Source organism: Mycteria americana, chromosome 10 (genome assembly GCF_035582795.1).
Source record: "Mycteria americana isolate JAX WOST 10 ecotype Jacksonville Zoo and Gardens chromosome 10, USCA_MyAme_1.0, whole genome shotgun sequence".
NCBI lineage: Eukaryota > Metazoa > Chordata > Aves > Ciconiiformes > Ciconiidae > Mycteria > Mycteria americana.
Window position 1 is genome coordinate 12,648,893 of NC_134374.1, and position 24,992 is coordinate 12,673,884.

Below are 24,992 nucleotides of genomic sequence, written 5' to 3' on the forward strand. Positions count from 1 at the left end.
GGGGTAGTTGGATCCTCCTGGAGACTCCGCCTGAATGCTAGCCTAAGGAGGAGAGCTGGGGAGTTGCTGTCGCTGGAAGATTGCTGACCAGACTGGCCGCCACATTCATGTTTAAAATGTCCTCAGCAGAGCACTGGACCTGCTCCTCACATCAGAAACGACAAGGTCAAGGGGCCAGGAGGGAAGATATGAGACAGAGGCAAGAGGGCTCTCTAGTGGAGCCCCAAGACTGTAGAGGAAGAAGTCCCTATTTTAAGGGGATAAATATTTGCCTCAGCTGCTTCTTATGTCCCATAAAATACATCAGGGGAAACAAAGCAGCAATGTTCAAACCCTAGGCTGCGTCTTCAGTTCATCCCGTTACCAACGTAGCCACTTAGGTGTTCCTTCGAGGGCGTTACCCCAGAAGTGTTCCTAGCTCTTAGCCCTGCTCACGCAACCAATCTGCCTGCGTGTATCTGCTTCCCGCGTCAGGCAGAGACTATGCCAGTCGCCTAGGCAGGACAGCACAGCCCTGCTCAGTCCAGTTTTCCACTCATCCACTTCATGCTACCACCAAGAGATGGGAGGAACGTGCTTTTAACAAAGTCAACATTTTCCGGGAGTTCCCGGAGGCTTTTATTTACAGAAGCTGTTTGTCAGACACTAGAGCTTCTCGGTTTCTATCTGATGCTGTCTGGACTTCTCTAGTCTGTGAAATAAGATGCCGGTGTCAGGTCCAAGCTGTCTCCCTTCAAAGGGACATGGCTTCCCATTGTAACGTGGCAGAAATGTCAAACTTGAGAGACCTCTCTCTTCTGGCTCAACAGCCAGCCTGGAAAGCAACTTGTCTGCAGTGTGCGGGATCACGGGCTGCAGGAGGGTCCCGTAGACACGCAGGCATTCCAGCGTGACGTGGATGATGGTGTCAAGCCAGAGCTTCTCTGCGGGATCTTGTTGGTTGAGTTTCCATGGCCTGTGTCTCTGGAAAAAGCTGTTGGTCTGCCTTACGCACAGGGCAACACATTCTAAAGCCTTGTAGATCTGGAAACCTTCAAAATAACTAGCCACCTGCAGAGGCAGAGAAGCCACAGATGCCACGAACTCGTAGTCTTCAGCAGAAGCCCTACCCACGGCTTTCGTCTCCCTGTAATCCAAGATCTTTGGAAAACAAGACTCTGAGAAACAAGGGTAAGTGTTGCTGGGGTTAATGCTGAGGGCTGTTGACCGATTCAGAAGCCCCCCAAGAGCATCTGCCAGTTCCGAATTCACTACCTTAACAACCTTCTCATCATAATAGTCACAATCCCGCTCAGGTACACCCTGCCTTAGCAGGAAGTACCGAAATCCATCTACCGTGTACTGTCCAATACAAGCAAAGGGGTCAATCACGTTGCCCAGGCTTTTGGACATCTTCTGCCCACGGACAGTCCAGTGGGAGTGCACAAAGATTCGCTCGGGGGGAGCCAGCCCTGCTGCCATCAGCAGCGCTGGCCAGTAGACAGCGTGGAACTTGAGGATGTCCTTGCCCACAACATGGTGTGCAGCAGGCCACCACTCACCGTGTGTCTCAGGGTAGCCCACCACGCTCAGATAGTTCACCAAGGCATCGACCCATACGTAAATAGTTTGTGTTGAGTCACTGGGAACAGGGATACCCCACTGCAGCCGGCTTCTCTCACGAGAGACGGACAAGTCTGGCAAGTCCTCTTCCAGCCAGCGGAGCACGCGCTGGTAGAAAGGGTCAGGGGAAATGGCGCGTGGGTTGTCCCGGAGCCACTTCTGCAACGGATCCCGGAACGCCGAGAGCCTGAACATGTAGTTCTCCTCTTTGGTCCAGTGCACCTGAGAAGGCAGGAGAGAAAAGAATTACGGCCCAAACGCTCTGCAAACAGTTTTACAATTTGCACACAGCATTCTCAGCGCAGTTTGTCGCACGCTCCCGCTGCGGTTGGGTGTGCGCCCCTGGTATCTTTCTATGACTAGCAGGAACCTCCTCTCCTCCGACACCACCTCCCTGGGTTCCCCAGGGCAACACGTGAGGACTCAGGCACTTGGGATGGCTCAGCACTCTGCTTTTAAAGGTGCTCGTGCCCCAGGGAAGGAATACCTTTCTACCTGCCAGATTTATGTGTCATCAGGCAAGAATTAGGGAGACAAGAATACGCTTTCTTAAAAACGTCATTTTGCGATAACAATAGAAAATCATGGAAAGACAAAATGACGTCGTTAATTACTGCCTTACTAACAATCCTGGTGCGTGCCTTTGCTGTGTTCCTTTTTCCCCAGTTTAAGCATTAGTGCATCTTAGTTGCTAAGTTTGTTCACCTATAATCATGTTAAAGTACTGATGGCACTTCTCCCACACATTTAAATTCATTAAATGACACTTTTAGCTAAATCAATGAAAACTTTGTGGGTAGATACGGTATGAGTGAGCTGTGTAAAGGCACTCAAGAGATCTATGGCTAGGTCAAGAATTCCTACCTTTTAAAGCTAAATAAGGCTCTAAGATAAGAAAGTATAGGCTTTGGCATCGCATAGGAGAGGTTCGTTTTCCAGCACTGAACCCAACAACTTCTGACTGAGCCAGAAAGGGCCTCGCTCTCAATACAAGCAGCGAAGAGCCCACCGCACCTCAAGCGGAGATACCCTAGGGAATAACTAGTCCTAGTGGTACGAAACTGCTTTATGATGTAGTCGAATTTATCTAATTTCAGTGGCAGCCAGTAGCAAATACTGCCTTTGCTTACTTGATTAGAAGGTCACCCCAAAAGAAATATTCTTCCCTACACAAATCATAAACAAGTTACACAAAAATGTTTTGGGTTTGGTTCCAAAAGTCTTCATGTTTTTCCATAACCTTTTTCAGCTTCTGGGTACCAGCTCTCAGCACTCTGTCCAGGAGTAACGCTTCACACAGAGCCAATGCCATGTCCTCCATCCAGTATTCCCTTTTACACAATCCAGTGATCCCGTCGGTAACAACTCAGGATGCAAAAGCCAACTCAAAGTGGGACCTGCAATCATTTCTTCCGAAACGCTGACCAAGTCTGGTGTTTGGCTCTGAAGAGCCCACCTCACATCATCTGCCAAGTGCTAAGAGCTGAGCTACCTACCAGCTAGCTGCCTGCAGAAAAGGTGGTTGCCAGGTGAGTAGAAAGCCGTTCAGTGGGAAGAGGAAAAGAGATTGGAAATAGGCTGTCTCCTGAGAGCTGGTAAGTCAGAGCCTGGAGCGTACAGAGGGGTTGATAAAGGGCAGAGTAATTATAATAACCCACAAAACCAGCGTCTTTGTTCAAGGCTTGCCTATGAACAGTTACTGGCATACCTGTCCTGCAGACAAATCTGCGTGCTCTCTGTCCTGACCTTCACACAGCCCTGACCTTAGGAGCACAGGATAATTCAGGAAGTCTCTAGTCCAGCCTCCTGCTCACAGCAGTCACCTACGGTTACTCAGGGCTTTAGGCACATCTTGAAAACCTCTAAGGATGGAGACCGCAGAACTTCCCCAGGCAGCCTGTTCTGCTGCTTGGCTGTCCTCATGAGGAAAAAGTTTCTCTGTAAACCCAGGCTGAACCTCTCTTGTTTCAACTTACACCCATTCTCTCATCCTCCTCCCGCGCACCATTAGAAGAACCTGGCTCCATCTTCTTGATGACCTCCTCATAGCTATTGGGGAGCTTCTGCCACTACGCCCTCCCAAAATCCTGTCTTCTCTAAGGTTGAAGAAGCCAGCTCCCTCAGCCTCTCCTCAAATGGCAAGTGCTCCAGCTCCTAACCACCTTGGTGGCCCTTCACTGAACTTCTTCCAGTTTCTAAGTCGTGTTTCATGTATTGGGGGACGGAAAACTGGATGCAGTACCTAGCTGTGATCGTTAGAGTGCTGAGTAGAGGGGGATAATCACATCCCTTGACCAGGCATCGCTCCTGTTTATATAGCCCGAGATAATCCCGTTGGCTGCCTTTGCTGCCAGGGCACACTGCTGGCTCACGTTCAGCTTCTTGTTTACCAGCCCCCCCCCGGGCTTTTTCAGCATGCTCCCTGGACAGTCCCTTCCCAGCTCCAGCTCATTTCCTCATCAGAAAGAGAATCCCTGCAGCCCCACGTGTACCAACTGTCTCCCGGCTGGACCTGAACAATGAATGCAATACTTCAATAAATGCAGCTGCCCTCCCAGCGAGTACAGAACAGCACCGTTCCTGGTCCTGCAATGGACCATCTGCTCACTCTACAGGTGAACTAATCCACCAGCCCACACCAGAACGAACCCGTAGAACGAGAGCAGCGGAGGTGGGATGGGCCCTCCACCTCTCTCCAGCCCCACAGCCTGCTCACAGCAGGGCTGGCACCAGCCAAGGCTGGGACACCCCAAGGATGGGGCTCCCCCACCTCGCTGGGGACCTGTCGCAGGACTGCACCGTCCTCCTGGGGAAAGAGCTTATCCTAACGCCCAGCCTGACCCCGCAGCCCAGCTTGTGGCATCGCTGCCCCTCGGTCTTGTGCCTGGCACCCCCGAGAAGCACACGGCTTCTGCTCTTTGTAACTGTCCTGCGCACAGGCGTAGGCTGCTGTTAGCTTGTTCCTTCGCCTCCTGTTTGCCAAACTAAACCGGCCCAGTTCCCTCTACCTCTTGCAGGCCTGTGCTCCGTACCCTGACCACAGTGGGAGCCTCTGGTGGCTCCTCTCAGCTTCTCTGCGCATTCAATGACACAAAAGCATAGTAACAGAGTGAAGAAGGAGGGTGATTTCCTACAGAACAGACTGATCTCTCAGTGTTCAAGGAAGACCTGAAGAACATCATTCAAAGATGAGCCATACATTTTCACCCCCAGGCTCTACTGGATACCAAAAATCAGAGACTCACCAAAGTACGGGTTTTACGGCATGTTGGAAACTCCCCCTTTTCCTTCACAAACCCCTCAAGCAACGAACTACCCAACTGTCTCTTTCTGGTTGGAGAGGAACACCTACCATCTCTTTCTACCACCTTGCAAGATCTCCTCTGCACCACGCATGCTGCCGTTTCTCTTGGACAGTTTGATACGCAGCTAAGGCAAGTAATCGTTCTCAGGGTATATTTGACTTTGAAGCCTGCTGACTCTATTTTAGATCTAAAGAATGATTTCTTTGCCTGGAAACTTATCTTTCCCCAACTACGTTAGGTGCTTTATCAAGAGATATTATTTGCCAACATACCCCTTTCTGTGTGAACCAACACTCCTATGCCCCAGCCTCGTACAAATATCACGAGAGCATAACCTCTGCTTAGCTCTGAAGCATGAGTATCTGCAACTGCTGGATTAAATCATGTAACTCCTGACATCTTACAGAAAACACAGTGGCAGAGAGACTCTCAGTCAGGTACCACGCTGAGTTGCACCGCTATTCAGTCATCGGATTAGGCCACAGGCAGATGAGGTTAACAAGACTGATGAAAAGTGTCCAGAGGCCAAACTGAATTGCCTCACAAAACAGGTCTGAAACTCCAGACACCCAGCGAACACCTCAGTTATAAACACCGTTATCCTTCTGTACAGCTAACTGCTTTCATCGCTGCTTTAAAACACTGTTTCCAGGCCAGCAGCCTGTGGAACCCAGCAGCGGCTGAATCCCTCCCATGGCACGTGGCTGAAATTTGTATCTGCCGGTTGGGGTTTTGGCAGCTCTCCCTTGCATAGCCACACACCGCTATGAAGACAGAAGAGACGTTCTATGAAATACAGGCGAGTCTCAGCTGACATGAATTACTAAAGGCTACCGGAAGCATTAAACACCCCCAAATTTGGCCAGACCAGAGCAACAGATGAATGCGCAGCGCTTCCGCCGGAGCGGCCGCCCTTGACCGGGACGGTGCAGGTGCCGTTACCTGATGGCCGCTCTCCAACGACACCTTGCACGGGCGTCCCTGGGCGTCCCTGCGCTCGGCGAGCTGGCTCTCGGGCAGGAAGCACTCCTCGGGAGTGCAGTACCAGCCCTCGTAAGACCCCTTGTAGAGAGCCCCGCCATCCCGGAGGGCGCCCCAAAAATGACGCACGGCTCGCTGGTGGCGGGGCTCGCTGGTGCGGGTGAAGTCAGTGAAGGAGACGGCGGCCTGGCTCAAGGCCTGGCGGAAAAGGCCCGAGACCCGCTGGCAGAGCTCCGGGGGCGACGTCCCTGCGGCGGCCGCGGCCTGCTGGATCTTCAGCCCGTGCTCATCGGTCCCTGAAACGGCAGAGAGGCCGGGGTGCCGCGGGGGCCGTGGGGAGGGGGCGCGGGGCCGGCCCCCCCCCCCGCCCCCGCGGGGCCGCAGGGGCCTCGGGACGAGCCTGGGGACAGGGGACAGCCTCGGGACAGGGGGACGGCCCCGGGGGAGGTGGGCGAGCCCCGGGGGTGAGCCGGAGGGTGCGGGTCAGGCGCGGGGCCGCAGCGCCCGGCGGGCCCACGCTCACCCGTAGAGAGGCGGCCCGGGCCGGCGGCGCGGAGGCCGCGGTGGCGGTGCAGCGCGTCGGCCAGCAGCGCGGAGTAGAGGTGCCCGATGTGCGGCGGTCCGTTAGCGTAGAAGATGGGGGTGGAGAGCAGGAGGCGGCGGCCGGGCCCGGTGGCGGTGGCGGCGGCGCGGCGGGGCTGGCGCGGGAAGCGGCGGGGCGGCCGCAACATGGCGGCGCCACCATAGAGACGGCGGGGCAGAGGGACCGTCCGGAAGGGTCGGCGGAGGCGCGGCAGCGGCGGCCAATGGGGCGCGGGCGGCGGCGCGTGCGCCGTGCGGGCGGCGGGGTCGGGCCGGCGGGGCCGGGAGCGGCGTGAGGTGACCGGCGACATGTTCCGCTGCCGCGTGGCCGCCGCCGCCGCGGGGGGCTTGGCACGCGCCCTGCGCCCCCTCAGCCCCGCGCCGCGGGGCCGCGCCGCCGCAGGTGAGCCGGGGCCGCGGCCGGGGCCGGTCTCCCCCGGCACGGGGGGCCGGCGGGGCCCTGCCGGTGCGGCAGGCCCGGGGCCGGGGGGGACTCCGTGAGGGTGGCGGGCGGGACCCCCGCCGCTGGCTTCCTCCCACAGGCGGGTCGGGGCGCCCCTTCCCGCGGCGCCGGCCCTGTCTTCCTGGGCGGGGCGGCGGCCCGGAGCCCCCCACCCCGCGCTGGGCCGCTGCCCGGGGAGACGGGTCGCGGCCGGGAACCGCCGTCTTCCAAAGCTGCCGCTTGCTCGGGGCCCTCGGCTCCCGTCGGGCAGGCAGCGGGCACCGGACCGCGGTTCCAGCGGCGCGGGGCGCTGCCCGGTGAGGAGGTAATTTGGGAAAAGCGCTTTTGGCGGCGGAACGGCCGCGGGGCATCGCGCTGCCCTCGGTGCACCGGCGGGACGGGCTGCTCGGCTCCGCCGCCTCGGAGGGGGGCTCGCGGGTGAAGACGGCGCGGTGAGGGGGGGGACCCGGGTGCTGAGGGGTGGTGGAGGTGCAGACGCTCAGCTCCCGGGAACGGGAGGGAAAACTTCCATGTTTTGGGAAGCCATGAGTGAGGTGGAGCTGTTCCGCATGTTTGGATCCATCCGGATGCTCGTGACTTTGCTGCGGGTCTGTGTCACAAACGCGCGCGTTTAGGGAAGGAGCTCAAACGGGGACAGCAGTTTGCCTGTGAGTATCGGAGGAGGCGGAAGGTGTTTTCTGCGCCGGGTGGGAATACGTTCTGCAGAAAAGCCCAACTGCTTCTGCCCGCTTCAGCTGGCGTTACAAACGCAGCGCTCGGAGCAACCGCCGCGATTGCTCTGTTTGGAGCTCTAATTGGGACAGGCGGGAGTCTGTGATTAAACTATAGTAAAATAAAATGTTATACAGCCATCCAGCTAGACGCGCTCTTTGTCTCGCGTGCTGGTAGATGCCTTTGTCTGGATTGGCAAACCTTGCTACTCCTCTTCATTTGGGCTGTCCTTTCTGTCAGCAGAAGCCTCTTTCCGCTGGTAGTTGGCCTCCGCGGATTAAGCTGTGTTGGCAAAGGGACTTTTTGCTGGTATGACCGTACCTACTGCTTGTCCCAGCCAGGTTACGTTAGCCTCCGCTCGCACGTGGCGGAGCAAAGCGCATCTGTAGACCGGCGCCTGCCTCCGACAGAAGAGGCCTGGGGAAGGGCGTAAGAACAGCAGACGTGCAGTACACGCGCGTCCCGGAGGTACTCTCCAGCGGTACGTGGCTGGAAGGCTCCTTCAGCTGGAGACAGCCTTTCTAGCCTCCTAGAAGATGTTCCTGCTATTAATTTGTTCAGTTACTCTTTGATCTTACAGATGCTTTTAGTATCCACAACTGCCTGGAGCCGTTTGTTGTGGCAGAGAATAATTCACTGCAGTCGCTCAGATGTGGTACTGGGCTTTTCAAACAAGTAGCTTGTTTACTTGGTTTCAGAAATTACTTGGTCTCTGAATTTCAAAACGTAACTTTGTATTGACAGTCTTTTTGTGTTTTTTTTCTCTAATAAATTGTATTCCTTAGGCAACTTGTTGCAGCGCTGGAATGTTCCCATAAAACTGCAGATGAGCAGACAAGTGGCTAGCTCTGGTGTGCCCGGGGGCAAAGGCGATAGTTCTGTTTTTGTCCTTATTGTGGGCTTATCAACGTTAGGAGCGGGTGCCTATGTAAGTAGAAAGGCAGTTTATGGAAAGAAGCTGCAATACATCTCTCCTGTCAAGCATTTGCTGTATTTCAGCTAACTTTACTTAGCTTTTTATCTCTGTAGCTATTTCTTCCTTCAGAAAACTTCAAGGGGAGCTGAGCTGGCTGGAAATTAACTTCTTATGATAATTTTATTTTTTCAACTGTAATTTCAGTTACCTTTTAGGTTTCTTCATAGTAAAGGCACTCTTTTTTACATACTATGACCAGCCACAGCTCTGTTGTCTTGTATGTGATAGTAGCATATAGTTCAGGGAGAGTTGAATGGCGTATGCTTTTAATACCAAAGTAAACCGTTCTTTGCCAAATTTCAATTCAGAACATCAGTGTTGAGCTTGTGTGAGTATACCAAATCAACCCCAAACTGGTGAGCATACGTTTATGTCCTGCTCACAAGATTCAAAAGGACAAAGCTTTTCAGCCCAACTTGGAGAGTAAATCCCATTCCCAGAGAGCTGCAGAGCAGCAGCATTACCTAGGAGTGGATGGGTCCTACATTTACGTCACACAAATCTTTGTTTCAAAATTCTTTCTCTTAAAGGATCGTATTCATTAAAAGTTCCGAGTCCTGATTTTCTCCTAATGAAACTCTTCACATGCAGAAGGCTCCTGGGAAATAAAAAAAATTCAAAACAGTGCATGGAGGAAAAGTCTCTTCCTTTTCCCTTTCAATATTCTTTACTGTGCCCTGCTGTACCTTTTTGGACAAACATGGTAACTGAAATTACAAAGCACATTCTGCTTTTCCCAAGGTCTGTTTAATCAAGAGCCCTTCTTAACATTCAGCTCTTTCCCTCTCTTCTCTTTCATTGCCTGTCTTCACCTACAGTTTTGCAATGTCATCATCTAAGATGCCCTTCTAGATCACTGACGTCTTCAGGTGTTCCTGGCAAAGCTGGCAGCAACCTATTGTTATACTTAATTGTAGGAGGAACAGTCACTGGGACAGGAGCTTATGTAAGATGCTGAAATAAATGTGTTTTAATTGGGTGAGAGGGTGGAGGGAGGGTGCCTTTCTGCATGTCGTACCACATTAGCCATTTGCTTTAACTAAACTGTCTTTGTGCTCCCTGGCCTCAGATATTTAATTTCAAGGGACATTGTCAAATAATTTAAGTTTACAAATTTGGTATTCTCAAATAGTGTAGTTCTTGGTGGGAACAATTGCCTTAGAATTAACTTTTCCACATTAAATAAATCTAAAACCAAAATGGGCCATCTTCGATTTGTAACCATCAGAAAGGCACAAATTAATTAACACATCTATTCTGATATCGGTAATGGTGGCATACAAAAAAAGGAAATAATCAGCTAAATATAAGTATGCTAGAGGAAAGAAAAGAAAACTTGTCTAACTTTGTGATTTCTTCAGAGAAGAGCACTGAAATATCACTCCGTTATCTGGCAAAGTACACAGCTATGTTTCTGACTAGAAAGAACTTGGCATTGTCCCTTTGGAAAAATTTATCCTGAAGACCTGATTTGATATTTTGCATGTATATAATAGTCTTCTTTTTCTAAGGGATCAGGTTTAATTTGCTGTATGCTGCCCTTTGGACTCGCTTAAAAACTTCATGGTTCTGCTTGCAAAAGCAGAGGTAGTTTTGTTAACCTTGACTTCTATATGTTTAAGCAAAATGCTTTAAAAATATCTTTGTCTTAATTCTTTTCGACACTGATGAGTTCTTGTTTTCTGATACTTTTGACATTGTTTCAGTTCCCTGGATATGCTTTTGTCTGCCTGTGCTCTTTTTTGTGCCTGGCATTAAATTCCTCAGTTCTTCTTTGAGACTGTTTGCTATGTTATAAAACACCTAATGGTGGAGATTGGTAACATGTAGAACATCTAGGGAGTAATAGAGATTTCCATTCCCCAAAGGAATTAACTTTTGTTCATAGTTGGGATGTCATAACACTCGGTTAGCTAACAGCAAGCGGTTTGGCATCAGCCGCAGCATTACCTGTTGTGCCTTTACATTTAGGAGGCTTTTATTTCTTGCTGGAAATGTTCCAGTTTTAATATTCTTTCAAATTCCAAATACAGTCATTGGATAGATGGTTGTGTTTCAGACTGTCTGGGTAGGTTTTTTTCTCTTTTATAAACAATGCAAAATGAAAGGTAATGTTGTGCACGTGTGATATGGCTTAGTAGCAAGGCTAGGTTTTGCCTTAAAAAAGTTGTTTGCTCCCCTCTAATTTGTTAACTGTGGGGGCAAATATGATACTGCGACCTGCTTCCGCAGTCTCGTTGCCTTTTGCTTCTCTACATTACCAATTTTTCTTGGATGTTAACATGATGTCTTAAAAGATGTTCCCTCCTTGTCTGTACCACTAAATTGTATCCCCAGAACATGCAGGCCATGCTTATACTGTATCCTGAGTTTAACAGTCAAATGAACAGAAGGTCAGCGTTCAGACACGGGAACCTCTCCCAGCTGAAGGCTGTTACCTAGAGCAGCCACGCTCCCGCGTCTGAAGAGCACTGCTAACGTCACGCCTGTAAGATCTGGCCTACAGAAAGCCAGTCAGGTTGTTTGCTTGTTCTGCCCAGCTGCTCTAGGCTTTTGAAGCTGGGAGGAGTTGCTTTTTGCCTTGAATTTGTCTTCCTTTTCTGCAGCCTTGTGTTGTGCCGTGTGCCACGGCCTAGCTTGCAAATAGCCTTGGGGTTTGTTTGACTGCGTTTCCTTTGTTGTATCTGGTTCCTCTTGAAACAGGTCTGCAGCCCAGAGGCCAAACATCTGCAGAAAGGTTGGTTGCTTGCTTATGGAAAGCAACTAGACAACTGAGATTCAGCTCAGCATATGTAGAGCAGATCGTTTTCTGAGTGCATTCCTCTCGTAGCTATATATACATACCTCTATGGGCACTTTTTTCAGTGAGGTATATTTTTGGTCCGTGTGCTTTAATTGAAAGCAGATGGCTTTTCTGAGCAAGCAGGATAGACAAAAGCCTGTCGGGGGGTAGAAGCAGAATGGTGCCTTGATGCTGTAAAATATACAAGGTAAATGTGTCCTTGTCTGTCTCCAGGTATACAGAACATTGAGAGAAAACAAAGAGCGATTCACCAGCCGTATCGCAAAAATAACTACGCGATCTCAAGAAAATGAATCGTCTCCTTCCGGTGGGTACTAGCCTGCTGGTTCTAGGTTTGGGTCTGTTTTTCATAAGCTGCTAACTTGAGACCTCTAAACCAAATGGAACAGAGCCCTTCTGAAAACACAGATTAGCATAAGCTGTGCCTTCGCAGCATTGTCACTTCTCGGTGCCTTCTGTTGTTCGTGAACTCCCATGTCTTCCCAGCATAGAAGATGGTGCTAGCTTTCCATGACCCAGAACAAGGCTCTGTTTTACAGATAATCGTGAGGATAAAGTAGGTTGTCCCTCAGGGCTCCTTTCTGCCATTTATGCCTTCTGTGATAAAAGGAGAAAAGAGTTAGCCCTGCTTTTGGCTTTTACCCTTACACAGTCTGGCAAAGACACTGTGATTCCAAAGGGATAATATGGGTTGCCAGCACAAAATCCTCTGTGCTGTGCCACATTCCTGTCCCGTGCATAGCGGGCTGGGCATGCGAGAAGTATTGTGCTTGGGCCACACGTAGAGGGAGAAATGGGGACAATTGGTGAGGCTCTTGATGATGCTTTGCAGGCTGCATGTGGACCTGCTCATTGAGTTATGAGATCTCAAACTGCAGTGTCCGAACTGTTGAGCCAAAGGATGATGCATTTCCTAATAACAGCGGCTTTAGGTCATAGAAGATAGGGTGTGTTATGTCACTTTACTGGGAAACCAACAGAAAGAATATCCTGCAGACAGGACAGAAAACTGATTGCTTTGGTTTAAGGGAGAGGATAAAACGTGTTTATCAGGGTTGAGGCTGGAGGACAGAGAGTGAGAGCCTAAATGCTGAAGCAGAGGTCTTGGGAAGTCTACGTTTCTGGAGACTCTGTCCCTTTATAGTGGACAGCCTGTTAATCCTATGGTCTTGAGTCAGCCTGAACTGCAGCTTCCTAACTGCAGTATCCTTGATAGCCTGTGCTTCGCTGAATTAAGTCAGTGCCTTCTCTTTCAGATACAGATGCTGCTTCTCAGGGCACAGCAGGTGAGTCTTGATGGTAATATTTAACCGACTGTTTTATTCCTACTTATGGTTTAACTGCATGTTGCTTAGAAACAGGACCTGCATGTGGGAGGAAATGCATTCTGGTAGGAACTCAAAAGTTGGTCTCCTTTCAGAATACAATTACAGAAAAATACGCCTTGGCATTTTAGGGAACTTTACTTTCTTATAAACTGTTCACTGAATGGCCAGTGCAGAGTTTTTGGTCTTGCTCACAAGTTGATTTGTGTTCTTAAAGAAGACATGCAGCTAGATCAAACACTTTGCAGTTTGTATTTTCCAAATAATTTTGAAAATTGTCTTCTGATTTGAATGGCACCTGGGCCATATCTCTTCTCCTGGTGTTTTGAGTAATCTTTGTCCTTCCTGCTAGCTCAGCAAACTGTCACTTGCTGTAAAACCTGAATGTTGGATCTCTAGTGCATTGTTTGGCCAGAGTAGAGGCCAAGCATGTTTTTACTGCCCTGAATCTACTGTACAGAGAATGTCCTGATCTTATATGAAGCTTCTGATACTGTGTATTGAATGCTGGAAATGAACTTTGTGGGTCTTTGACTTTGCAGCCACTTCACCCAGCTGTGCAAATGTATGCAGCATTCTTAAATAGATCAATTTATAAAATGAAGCTCTTTGAGAGTCTGCTGGACAAGTAGCAGCTGTTCAGAGTAAGGCTTGAAACCTGTTAACAGGCTGCCCAAATAGTGCTATTCCAAGCTTGTTATGTAGCTTGCTCTTATTCTTAACATCTTAAACCAGAGAAAAGTAGATCTGTAATAGAGGAGCTAAAGCCATGTGACAAAAGCTGTGCTACTGGCCTATTCCAAAACTCTGCGGTTGCCATTGAGCTCAGCTGTGCAGATCTAGCTTAGAAAAAATAATTTGCTGAAATCTGACAGTTTGATTTATGCAGGGAGCCAGCTTTGAGTGAAGCAGCGGCATGGTTCTGGGAAGTATATTGGGGTGGAAGGGAAGTGGAGGAGAAGGTATTTGAAGGGCGATTTGCCAAAGGCAGCCTGTATGTGAAAGGTGCTGGTGACATACTCTGTTCTTTGGGGCTGGGCCGTTTTCCCTGCTGTATCTGCAGTAAGCTGTCCAATCTGTCACCTGCAGCTCTGGGAGCTCGCCCTGAGGTGCCATCTCATGTTCCTTTCCTGCTGATCGGTGGAGGAACTGCTGCTTTTGCTGCTGCCAGATCCATTCGGGCTCGTGACCCTGGTGCCCGGGTAAGAGATGCCCTGTTCTACAGCAGACTTGCGCGGATGACTGAATACGGTGCTTGCTTCAGAGCCTCTGTCGTATGTTTTGCCATTTGCCTGGCATCGGTACAGCTGATGTGTTTAATGACCAATTAAAGGTGCTGATTGTGTCTGAAGATCCCGCCCTGCCCTATATGCGTCCACCTCTTTCCAAAGAGCTATGGTTTTCAGATGATCCAAATGTGACAGAGACTCTGCGGTTCAAACAGTGGAATGGCAAGGAGAGGAGGTATGTGTCATTTACGGGTAGCGAGTACGAAGCAGAGTGTTTAATGAAAAGCTGACGATGATCAAACTGTTCTTGTGAGAGAGCCACTGCAGAGCTCTGAAGGACCCCAGAGTGCTGTGTGGACAAATCACAGGGTAGATTTCTGTGTTCGTGTCTGCTATGAAGAGAGCCCTGGGGTGTGCGTGTGTCTGTGTGCCTTGTCGCTAGGCTGATCGAAGAAGGGACAGAGCATTGCATGCTGTGTGCGGAGTTTGTGTGGCGTTTTGCACTGGCGTAGCTCACTGACTACCTTGTGGAGTCCACGAGACCCCACGATGTAGGCTGTGGACTCGTGGAGCGTGGCTTCCCAGAGATGCTGAGATGTTACAAACAAGTCAGTCGAGCACTAAGGAGCAGACGGAAAGGTGTGGCAGTGCTGGCGGTTGTCACAAGGAGTGCTGCTTCACACATGAGAGTTAGCTCGGTACTTAATACCTCTTGAATCTTGCTGTGATTCCCTTGGACATACACCACCACTGGCAGAAATCCTGTGAAATAAGTTAATAGTAAAGGTGAGGGTATAGCTTCGCAGTTTAGAGCAGAGCTCCAGGGACCCTGGATCACATTTGATTCTTGTGACTTTTGTGATAAAGCCTTACTGATCTAAACCCTTGAACTTCAACAGTGTGAAGATCCTCATTCTTAAAAATAGATAAATACGAATTCTGGAGCTTGTTATGGATGCATAGAGTTGTCTTTGTATCATTGGGAATTGTTGAATAGCTGGTATCATGGAGAAAGTGGAACCCATTTGATAATGGAGCTTTTTTCAGTATATATTTCCAGCCGCCGTCATTCTATGTGCCTGTTCGTGATCTGCCTTTTGTAGAAAATGGTGGAGTAGCAGTTCTCTGTGGCAAGAAGGTGGGTACAGCACTAGCTGTTGTTCTAGCATCATACAGTTCTTCCCAGGCAGAGCCGGTGCTCTAAGCTGAAACCAAACAGCTGTAGATGGTGGTGTGGAGGGTTGGCTGAGGAGGAGAACGTGTACAAGTTTGGGAAAAGTGTATATGATGAAGCAGGGAGAATGCTAATCTTAAGGACAGCATGAGTGAAGTTGGAAAATGGGAGAAGCTATGAGGAATAGCAGTGAGCTGTGGGAAGATGAGGAAGAGGGAAGGATAAGTCTAGAGTCTGGGCATGGGACAAGAATATGTAGAGCTTAGAGAGAGGGTGTGACAAAATGGGACCTAGGCTATATATCGGTCAGAGGGTGAGGTAAGGAGAGTAGAGTGATCCGAGTAGTGGGTTACAGTATCAGCAAGAGCATTGTGCAGAAGCAGCAGGAAAAGTTTATGGTGAGACTTCTGATATATTTGCTTCCTCAGTTTTTTATATGTTGCCAAAATAAGATTTCAGTGACTCCCCTTACTGCTGAACTACAGTAGGTATCAGAGTCCATTCCTTAGACTCGGATCCTGGGAGGATCAACCTGATCTATGATGGCTGCCAAAGAAGTTGTCTCAGTTACTACTTCCAGTCTTCTCCCTTCCCCCCTCCCACCCTCCCTAAACTTAAAGGTGGGAGAATGTTACTTCCAAGTTTGCTTCTCTAATCAATAGTCTATGCAGTTTAACTCGAATGGCCTAAAACGCGTGGAAGCTTGAGCTCTCCTGCTTCTTTAATTTTGCAGGTTGTGCATATGGATGTTAGAGGCAACATAGTGAAACTCAATGATGGTACCCAGATATCCTATGACAAATGTCTAATTGCCACTGGTAAGTTGTCGGGTTTTTTCTCTTTGTCTTGTGCCAGGCTTTTTATTTCAGTGGCATTTATCTGGCGAGGAAGTTTCTGCAGTATGTGTCAAACACTTGGTAGAGCAGTCACAGGAAGGACAGTCATACAGACAACCATGCCATTGGGTTTTTCACCTGCCTCGCATCAGCCACATTCTCTGGGACGTTCAAAGTTTTGCCCTGTGAAAATCAGCAGGGAAGGAGGAAAAGGTGACTTCCCTAGCAGCTCAGTAAAGGAACTCCAGTAAAGGAACAGGCCAGCCGCTTCAAATCCTGCCTGTAGCAGTAGCAAGCAGAACAACCAGCTCTTGCTCGGGCAGAGCACTGATCCAGCATCTAACAGTTCTACGGCCCTCTGTGGTTAAAGCGGAACTGGCTGTCTCCAGTCAGTGGAGCAAGCTGTATAGCGTCAGATCTTTTTCCCTGGGTGACTGTTGAGTCACCTACGGCTCACACAGAAGGTCTTTCATGTTAAAAACCCAGACAGCAACAGAGAATAGAGCGTATTGTAACAGTTTGGAAAGATTAAAGACAGCTTTGCATTGTCTGGATAGCCAGTGATGTGGCCATGGTATCATTAGTCTCTCTCTCTCTCCTTGTCCTCAGGTGGTTCCCCAAGGAACCTACCCGCCATTGAAAGAGCAGGAAAAGATGTACAACAAAGGCTGACACTGTTCCGAAAGGTAATCTACAGGTGCTGCTAGTCCTGAAAAAATCAGAGCCAGTACCACTATTTTCAGCTTTTTAACTCTTCTGCTTTGGGTCCAGGACAGCCTTCCCTTGGCAGCTGCTTCCCTCAGCTGGTAACCAGGAGTCCATTTGCTATTTATTCCTTTTCCCCAGGCAGGTAAACAGGGTCAAGTCTACTAGACCACTCATCCGCTTGCCTCAGGCCTGAGAGCTGTTATAATGTGTGATTTTTTTGTTGTTGTTTTTGTTTAGTTTCCCTCCTGTATAATTTTGCACCTTCCAGGCCTTTTAAAAACACGAGCGATGTAAGCTCTGCGCGTCGGTGTGGACTGTAAGCAGCGTGTGCCTTCAGGACCATGAGTAGACGCAGGAAGCTAGCTTAGTACTCCAGCCTGACACCCCTCTTGAATAAGTGTGTGCCACAGTTCTGCGCAGGCAAGAGGTTGGCCCTTGGCCTGAGACAGGACTGAGACTGCTCTCATGCTCTGAAATTTTAGCTGAGTATGAAGTTGAGCGTTCATGTTAGCTCTTGGATTGGCTTAAATAGTTTTCTGATGAACGAATAAACTGATATCCGTGCCTTCTTCGTGGCATTTCTTCACCTTCCTCCTGTGCCTCGGGACAAAGTGAATAAAAGACGTGGAAGTTGGTCAATGGTCTTCTGGCTTATGCTGTAGAGTTGCTTTCTGTTGACATACTCTGCTTTCTTGAAAACGTGAGATTTGGAACAGGCATGCAACCTTCTCCTTAGTCTAGTTCAGGGAATGAATCAGGAATAAGAAGCCATGCGGGAACTTTCTGCTCTGTGCTGGACTTCCCCTAAGGTCTGGTCTGCTCAACGGTGGGAAGGGAAAGATGGATGGTGTGAGCTGTGGCACCCTTGTAGTACTGTATGTGCTGTAGTACATTTGTGTCTAGAAATTTCATTGTAATTTTTCTTGAAAGTTAGGGGAAAATGCAGGAATCTGAGATTGCCTGGACAGGGAAAAGCTTGCATAAACATTAGGAAGCCAGAGAGTTTTTTCTGTGCAATAGACGAACAGGATGAAGGAGAAACATGGTTCCCTTTCTAAGCTGGGGAGAGAGTTGCTGTTATTTTAAAGGGAGAAATTGGAGAAAAAGATCTTCTGCTGCCATTCCTGTTTGAGGATATTTGAAATGGGAATAAATCTTCTTTCAGATTGAGGACTTCAAAAATCTGGAGAAGATTTCAAGAGAAGTCAAGTCCATCACAATTATTGGTGGTGGTTTTCTCGGCAGTGAGCTGGCCTGTGCTCTGGGAAGAAGAGGTAAGTGTGCTTCTGCAGGCAGCCTGTCTTCAGCTGGCGCCTTGACAGAAGTGATAGACATTGAATGTGAGCAGCCTGACATTACAAACTTCCTTTTCATTCCCTGACTGCTGAGTTTTTGCACAGACCTGTGGTTTGCCTGAAATAACCTTAATGCACGTGTGGTTTTTTGGCTATATGGCCTGGCCTGGTTTTCCCTTTTCTCATTAGCTGTCAAGCAGCCCCTGACCACAAAGTTGGACTCCCTGGAAGCTCTGCAGGCCAGTGCATGTTGCAAAGTCATTCCACCATGTAAAAAGTTATGTTTGCTCTCTCAATGCTAAAAGCCCCCCTAAAGCTATTATTTCAAAGAGGTTGTGAACAACTGGATTCTTACTGTGGAGTGCGTGCAGCTTTTTGAGTAGTGTCTTTGTGGTAATTTTTCTAATAAGGGAAGTTTTCTCCAAAATACTAAGCATTCTACTTAGAAGTCTGCTGTCTGTTATCCTGGAGTTTGCAGGTGTATGTGATACAGTGGCCAGTCACTTTGTGACTCCTGTGGAAAATCTGGGAGCCAGAACTCCCGGTTTTGGAAACTTCTGTCAGGCTCCTTGCATAAAGTAAGGCATATGCTTGTGTCCTGAAGTCTGTGCTGCTGCTCTTTATCCATGAAGCCTGCTCTTTGCTTTCCTTCCAGCACGAGCCAGAGGCCTGGAGGTGATTCAGCTGTTTCCAGAGAACGGCAACATGGGCAAAGTCTTGCCTGAATATCTGAGCAACTGGACCACAGAGAAAGTCAGAAGAGGTGAAGCTGCACTTCAGTGCTCCTCCTCCGCGAGTGGCAGAGCTGTGGTGTTTAGGCCAGTGGCTGTTGTGTAGCTCTTCCTTGTGAAATACAGCGCTCTGCTTGTTTTGTCGGTGGAGTATCAGGAAGACCCGGGACCCTTGCAAGGTGGCCCAGGTGCAGAACAGAACAAGTTGCAGTTCAGGCAGCTTGGGTAGCACCGAGCTGCCCTGAATCTCTGGCTTCTTAGCAGCTCCTCTGGGAAAGCCAAGCAAATATGCATGCTGGTGCCAGTGAGGTTTTCCCTCTGGCTGTTCCTGCACAGAATGATCCCTACTACCATACTTGTGAGTTACTTTAACGGCCTCTGTAATCTGGAACCAAAGTTGTCTTACGATAACTGCCTGTTCTCCTCTTCTGAGTTGCTCTAGCCTCAAATAATTTTACTTGTTGCAGCCTAATGCAGTCAGCCTAGAGTCACTTTGAGAGAAGGGTTGTGTAGCCCCTTGCCTCATGCATACATCTTTGTAAGGCCAGCTGCTGTAGTGTTTAGCTGATAGAGTCGGTACCATCTGAGATGCCTTTTTTCCATTTGCTATACTCAGTGCAGAATATATTCCTGTGCATTGGTAAGTGGAGTGGGGATAGAGGGAGGAGGGATATAGCTGGGGCTGCAGATTGCAGGGCCTGGTAACCCCCAGGTCTGAGTTACTTTGTTTATGGACGCTGCCTTGTCGGACCTCTGGGTCTGGCTGTGACAGAGCAGTAGGTAACTGAATGTCCTTAGTGCCTGAAATCCTGTCTTGGGGAGTTCTTTTGGATGTGCCCTTGTCATCATATGAGACGTGTACTTTAGATTGTCATTTAAGTAGCTTTTTCCAACTTTTTAGCTGGGTTTCTTTCTCCTCATGCTTCACTCAAAACTGTACTGGAGCATGCAGGAAAGATAAGGTGGTCTCTCTCTTGGTTCCTAACCCGGCCCCTGCTCTGCCTGCATCTGTTTGCACCAAAGATGCCCGCTTCAGCTGAAATCTGTCTACCCCGGAGCAAGCAGTTACGTTTCCTATGTTTGTTTCCAGAGGGTGTTAACGTCATGCCTAACGCTGTGGTCAAGTCTGTCTCTGTCTGTGGCAATCGGCTGATGATTAAACTGAAAGATGGCCGAAAGGTAAATTTAAAAGCAGGGAGAGGGTAAAGTTTGCAGGGGCATGGAGAGAATTAAGATGATAATTATGAATTCCCAAACAGGTGGAGACAGATCATATCGTGGCTGCAGTAGGGCTGGAGCCTAACGTGGAACTAGCAAAGTCAGCTGGGCTGGAGGTGGACTCTGACTTTGGAGGGTTCAGGGTGAATGCGGAGCTGCAGGCCCGCTCCAATATCTGGGTGGTGAGTATGTGCAGAGGAGTTTTCTGTCTGCTGGTTGTGCTGATGCAATCAGAATACACAGAGTTATGGGGGCTGGTATACCTCGATTAGGTGAATGGGGCAAAAAATAGCAAGTAATGAGACCAATTGTAGCGCAGATCCTGCCGGCAGCCATGGAGTCTGTTCACGCACCACAGCACGCGGTGTTGCTGTGGTAACGACTGTGCGAGTTTTTGAATATTTATGCTGCGTAAGAGGAGTTGGGGTAACCTAAAGATAGCACGGATTACTCTATTGCGTAAGAGTCCCGTTGGTGGGAGTTGAGACTTTGAGTCCTCTGAAAAAACGTACCTGATGCTGTTTTATTTTCTGAAGATCAGTGAAAAATGCTGAGAAATTGGGACTTGTGTAGCCTGGGGAGTGGGATAAAGTGGTGGTGGTGGTGTTTGGGGTTTGTCAGAAAAACTCAGTTCATAGTTCCGCTTTGTTCTCTTCCCAGTGCCTTTTTTGTCTGTGCATTAGTTTAAGCTTTCGATGTCCATGTTCAGTCCTCACTGAATGATTCTTTTTAAGGCAGGGGATGCTGCCTGCTTCTATGATATCAAACTAGGTAGGAGACGTGTGGAGCACCATGACCATGCCGTTGTGAGTGGAAGACTAGCTGGAGAAAACATGACAGGAGCTGCGAAGCCCTACTGGCATCAGTCCATGTTCTGGTAACGTTGATTTCTTCTTTTGGCGTTTCTTATTTGGCCAGATTGCAGGAGCTGTGACAAGATACACCTTGTAAAGCTTTCTGTTTCCTGAGTGTAGTGAAACTACTTCAGCAAATATCTTGTACAGCTTCCTGTTCCCAGAAGCTGAGGGAATGGGAGGGCATTTGAGCATTCGCTGCTCTGCCCTGACCTCTCTGAAATGTTTTTCCTTCCTGCAGATCCCAGTTTCTTCCTGAATGCGTCCCATTCCCCAAAGCATGTAGCAATAAAAAGCAGCCCCTTCCTCAAAGCAGGCTAATTTACACGTTGAACTTAGCAGCATCTTTTCTGTTACAATTATCTGAAGTTCCCAGCACAGTCTGTTGGTTTCAGTTGTGTTGCACCTTTGCTGATTAGCTGAACTGATGCTTCAGTAGCATCGCCTTGCTGCATCCAGGAGCGTACATGAAAGTTTGTACTCTACTTTTCATGTACTCTACTTTTCCAGAGAGAAGTATCAAGAAAAACAAAACACAACCCCCCCCAAACAAACAAAAAATAACACACACACAAAAAAATCCCAAAGCCTTTACGTGAAGATCAGAAATTCAAAGTTAGCAGGAGTTTAAATATGGAGAAAGGAGTTTTACTTTTCTTAAAGAAATCCCCTCAAAAATAGTTATGACTTGCTGTCGTTTACTGGAACACTTGGTCTATACTGCACAGACTCTGGACCCAGAAGAGTTTCTCACTTCACTTTTAAACCAGGACACAGAAGCGTCCATTTCAATTGTGTGTTTTTCTTGAGGATACTCTGACCGTGACGCAGGTGCAGGCCATTGGGGGTCTGCGAGTTGCAGTCTTGTGTTTTGCTGACAGGTGTTAACTCTGGGCGTTTGCCAGCCCTCACTGAGTGAGACTTCCTTCTCCCGTGCTAAAAAGCTGGCAAATAGCAAGAACTCCTCTTGCATTTTTTCAGGATGTTCGGGATCCCTCCTGAGCTCTGACTTACCCACTGCTGGGTGCCTACTCTGGTTAGCCCGCATATTATTGGTGTTCCTTTCAGTAACCCCAGTCTGTGCTGGAGGATCCTGGCCAGAAAGGTAGTGATGTACATGCAGAGATATCCAGATTGTTTTCTGGGATGCAGTTATTGCCTCAGCATAGTTGGGAACACTTTTGACGCATCATACTTACTGGGCCCCAAACCACAGCTGCTTTGACTCCTGTAAGCACCCCAGTTCAAATTCAGCTGGTGCCCAGTTCAAGGAGGTGTTACAGCAACGTTTTCTTCTCTTTAATATTCCTGAAATGTTCTCTCTGAAACGTACACTAAATAATTGTCCGTGCTGCTAAGTGTAGTGCTTAGAACTCAGCGTTGCCAGAAGTTTGGTCAAATGGTCTTACTAGGACCCGGAGGAACACTTGCTTCTGCCCCAGCTCTGTCTCCTAGTCACATTGGTACTAAGCAAGCAACATAGAAGATTTTTGCACGTACCTACTAACTGCGTCCCGATCCTCGCGTTTGAATGCTGAGGTCAGATGAGGGACTTTCTAAAGGGTCGAGCTATATGCAGCTCTTGGAAGCCACCCAGCTTCCTTCAAGGGAGCAGGCCTTAAGTATTTTAAGGTTTTGTTCATTGAACTGTTTTCTTCTGAAACTGATGGCCTTAGACTTGCTGTGTCTTGAGCCCTTGTTCCGCACTAATGTGTGCAGGAGAGACTAATGCGTGTCACTTCAGCCTGCGTACCATGATCTCTCTCGCACGCGTTCTCGTTAAGGATTTGGGGCTGGATGGAATTGCCTTGTATTTGTCTCACTAATGCTACAGATTATTTTTTTTCCTGCTTTGTTCCTAGGAGCGATCTGGGTCCTAACGTAGGGTACGAAGCCATTGGCCTTGTTGACAGTAGTTTGCCAACAGTAGGAGTCTTCGCTAAAGCAACAGCAAAAGACACACCGAAAAGTGCAACGGAGCAATCAGGTAGGGCTATAGTCGTGCGTGGGAGCTGTCTCCGTGCATGAAGGTTTTTGTGTCTCGCTCTGTGCAGTGGTCACAGAGTCAGTCTGATCTCTGTAGAGCACTAGGAGACCTCAATCTGTTTGATTCTTTGCTAGACCAAGCTTCAAAGGCTGGTTTTGATATTAAAATGTGATTAAAACATAACATTCCTCCAAGAAGACATCATGTAACTCATTTACCAAAATTAAAACTTTTTTCCCAGTGAAGCTTAATTTCCTCCATAGCAGTAAAATGATCCGTTTTTGCACAAAAGAGACTGTGTGGATCTAAGCATATTTATTTTGCCTATGCTGCCTGGAAGAAGTAGACTGTTCTGTCTTTTGCATTTGGTGATGGAAGTTGGGAATTGTCAGTGTTGCGCTTTGTGTTAGGATCGCTTCATTCTCGTGTTATTGAAGCTTAACTTTTGCTGGATGCAACTCAAAGAAAAACACCTCAGTCTCTTGCAGAACCCTGCTCTTTAGTCCGCTTTCACCATCGCAGGCAAATAGCTGCTGCTTTTTTCTGTACCGGCTGTCTGATATCTCATGTCTCTGCATTAGGGACAGGTATTCGATCAGAGAGCGAAACAGAAGCAGAAGCCTCAGAAGTTCACATTTCTCCAAGCTTTTCACCAACGCCTCAAGTTCCAAAGCAAGGAGAAGATTATGGCAAAGGTGTCATTTTCTACCTCAGGGATAAAGTTGTGGTAGGAATCGTATTATGGAACATCTTCAACAGGATGCCTATTGCTCGAAAGGTCAGTACAGGACTAGTATGCTGAACAGTCAGGCTTGCTTGATTGGGGATTTTCTTGTGGAAAAATCAGTCTACCAATTTAAAATGAGGATAAATAAATGGAGATGCTCTGTCTGGGGCAGAGCTGTGCAATATCCAATGGCAGCCCTGTCTCAGGTGAATTATGGGAGATGTCCTTGTGGTTTCCTGTATGTTTGTTCAAAATTCTTACAGAAACAACTTGAATCAGGTTTATGCATCAAGCCTTGCCTTTGCATGGCTGAAATCTCAGGTCTGTAATAAGTACAGGCAAGAATCACAGGCGACTGAGCATCAGAGTGAAATGTCCTATTTTTGTGCTACTTTGTCTAATGTACAAGTGTCTAAAACAGTCTCAAACATCTATCATCCTAGATACACAGCCACAAAAAGTCAGGGTTAGAAGCAGCCTTGAGTAGGTGCTTAGTCTGTCTCCATCCCCCGTAGTCTGTCTCCATCCTCCGAGGTAAGATCAGCTATGCTTAGGTCATTTTTTAACATCTTTGGAGAATTTCAGTAGTTTAAACTATGAGAATGATTCCACACTATCCCCAGGTGATCTGTCCCAAATGAACTATTCTTAATGTTGGAAGTTTCTGTTGGTATCTAATCTGAAGCTGTCGTGATGCAGTTTAAACCTGTTACTTCTCTCATCCCCACGAAAGAGCGATCCTTCCCTTCCTTCTCTTAGCAGCCCTTCCTTTAAATCAGAGAGACAAGTATGTACTCTCTGCCACGTATGGCAGAGAGCCTTGGCCTCTTAGTCTCGTTGTCTAAAAGAAAGGTTTGCAAGTTTAAGCCACTTATGCTGGCTCCTAAGTCAATGCAGAGAGACTGGCCCATCTTCTCACAGTTGAGATAAATCGCTTTTTGAAGATCCTTGTTCTCCCCGGCTGTTAAGGGAAACCCAGACATCAGAAACAAATCCTACAGGGAAAGTGAGGTTGGTTTTAACTCCAGCCATTCCTGTAGGCAGGTAACGCTACATTTAAGACTCCCATATAAATCTGGCTGTAGTCAGTACTGTTATGTTGTGGACTGCCTAAGTTGGTGAGTGGTCATCAGCAGGGCTTGAGAGGGGGTCTAAGAAACTCACCACATTGGCTGGTGACTCTGTGCAGTCTTGCAGCACTGGTTGTTTATAGTATGTGCAGGTTTTAATGCGTTCTTCCATCCTTCAGATCATCAAAGATGGGGAGGAGCATGAAGATCTCAACGAAGTAGCAAAGCTTTTCAACATCCACGAAGACTGAACTCCGGAACGGGAACACTGCAATAGGAGTGAGTAGGGCAGCGGGGGCCGCTGGCTGTGTGCACCCCTTCATCTCAGACAACGTCCTCTGAGTACTTGTGAATATTTCCAGTCACCTAGAGTTCTAATGTTTGCACCAATAAAGTCAGATTGTTCTAAGTTAAA

The 24,992-nt window shown here is 48.4% G+C and overlaps 2 protein-coding genes across 3 annotated transcripts; one reads left to right on the forward strand and one right to left on the reverse strand.

Annotated features, from left to right (window-relative positions):
- Positions 1-570: 570 nt before the first annotated feature.
- On the reverse strand, positions 571-6,781 carry MARS2 (methionyl-tRNA synthetase 2, mitochondrial). Its single transcript, XM_075513319.1, is given in 5 exon segments — positions 571-1,824; positions 5,850-6,184; positions 6,412-6,651; positions 6,654-6,751; positions 6,753-6,781. Coding segments are annotated over 5 exon segments (1,881 nt in total). The 3' UTR covers positions 571-645.
- On the forward strand, positions 6,656-24,992 carry AIFM1 (apoptosis inducing factor mitochondria associated 1). Of its 2 annotated transcripts, none has more exons than XM_075513321.1 (17): positions 6,656-6,873; positions 8,430-8,572; positions 11,637-11,730; positions 12,680-12,709; positions 13,838-13,950; positions 14,082-14,212; positions 15,025-15,115; positions 15,885-15,969; positions 16,597-16,673; positions 17,861-17,969; positions 18,646-18,753; positions 19,812-19,900; positions 19,981-20,121; positions 20,674-20,816; positions 22,656-22,780; positions 23,362-23,558; positions 24,757-24,992. In XM_075513321.1, the coding sequence occupies exons 1-17, from the start codon at positions 6,780-6,782 to the stop codon at positions 24,826-24,828; spliced, it is 1,842 nt and encodes a 613-aa protein (XP_075369436.1). In that variant the 5' UTR covers positions 6,656-6,779; the 3' UTR covers positions 24,829-24,992. The 2 variants fall into 2 exon arrangements, with proteins under 2 accessions (XP_075369436.1, XP_075369435.1); XM_075513320.1 differs by lacking the exon at positions 8,430-8,572 and adding an exon at positions 9,439-9,566 and having other exon boundaries at positions 6,714-6,873.

Bases quoted from the DNA above. Each gene is read 5' to 3' on its own strand.
- AIFM1 (XM_075513321.1), top strand. From the start codon at position 6,780: ATGTTCCGCTGCCGCGTGGCCGCCGCCGCCGCGGGGGGCTTGGCACGC. The intron at 16,674-17,860 runs GTAATCTACAGG...ATCTTCTTTCAG, and splicing joins GGCTGACACTGTTCCGAAAG to ATTGAGGACTTCAAAAATCT. The intron at 22,781-23,361 runs GTAGGGCTATAG...TCTCTGCATTAG, and splicing joins AAGTGCAACGGAGCAATCAG to GGACAGGTATTCGATCAGAG.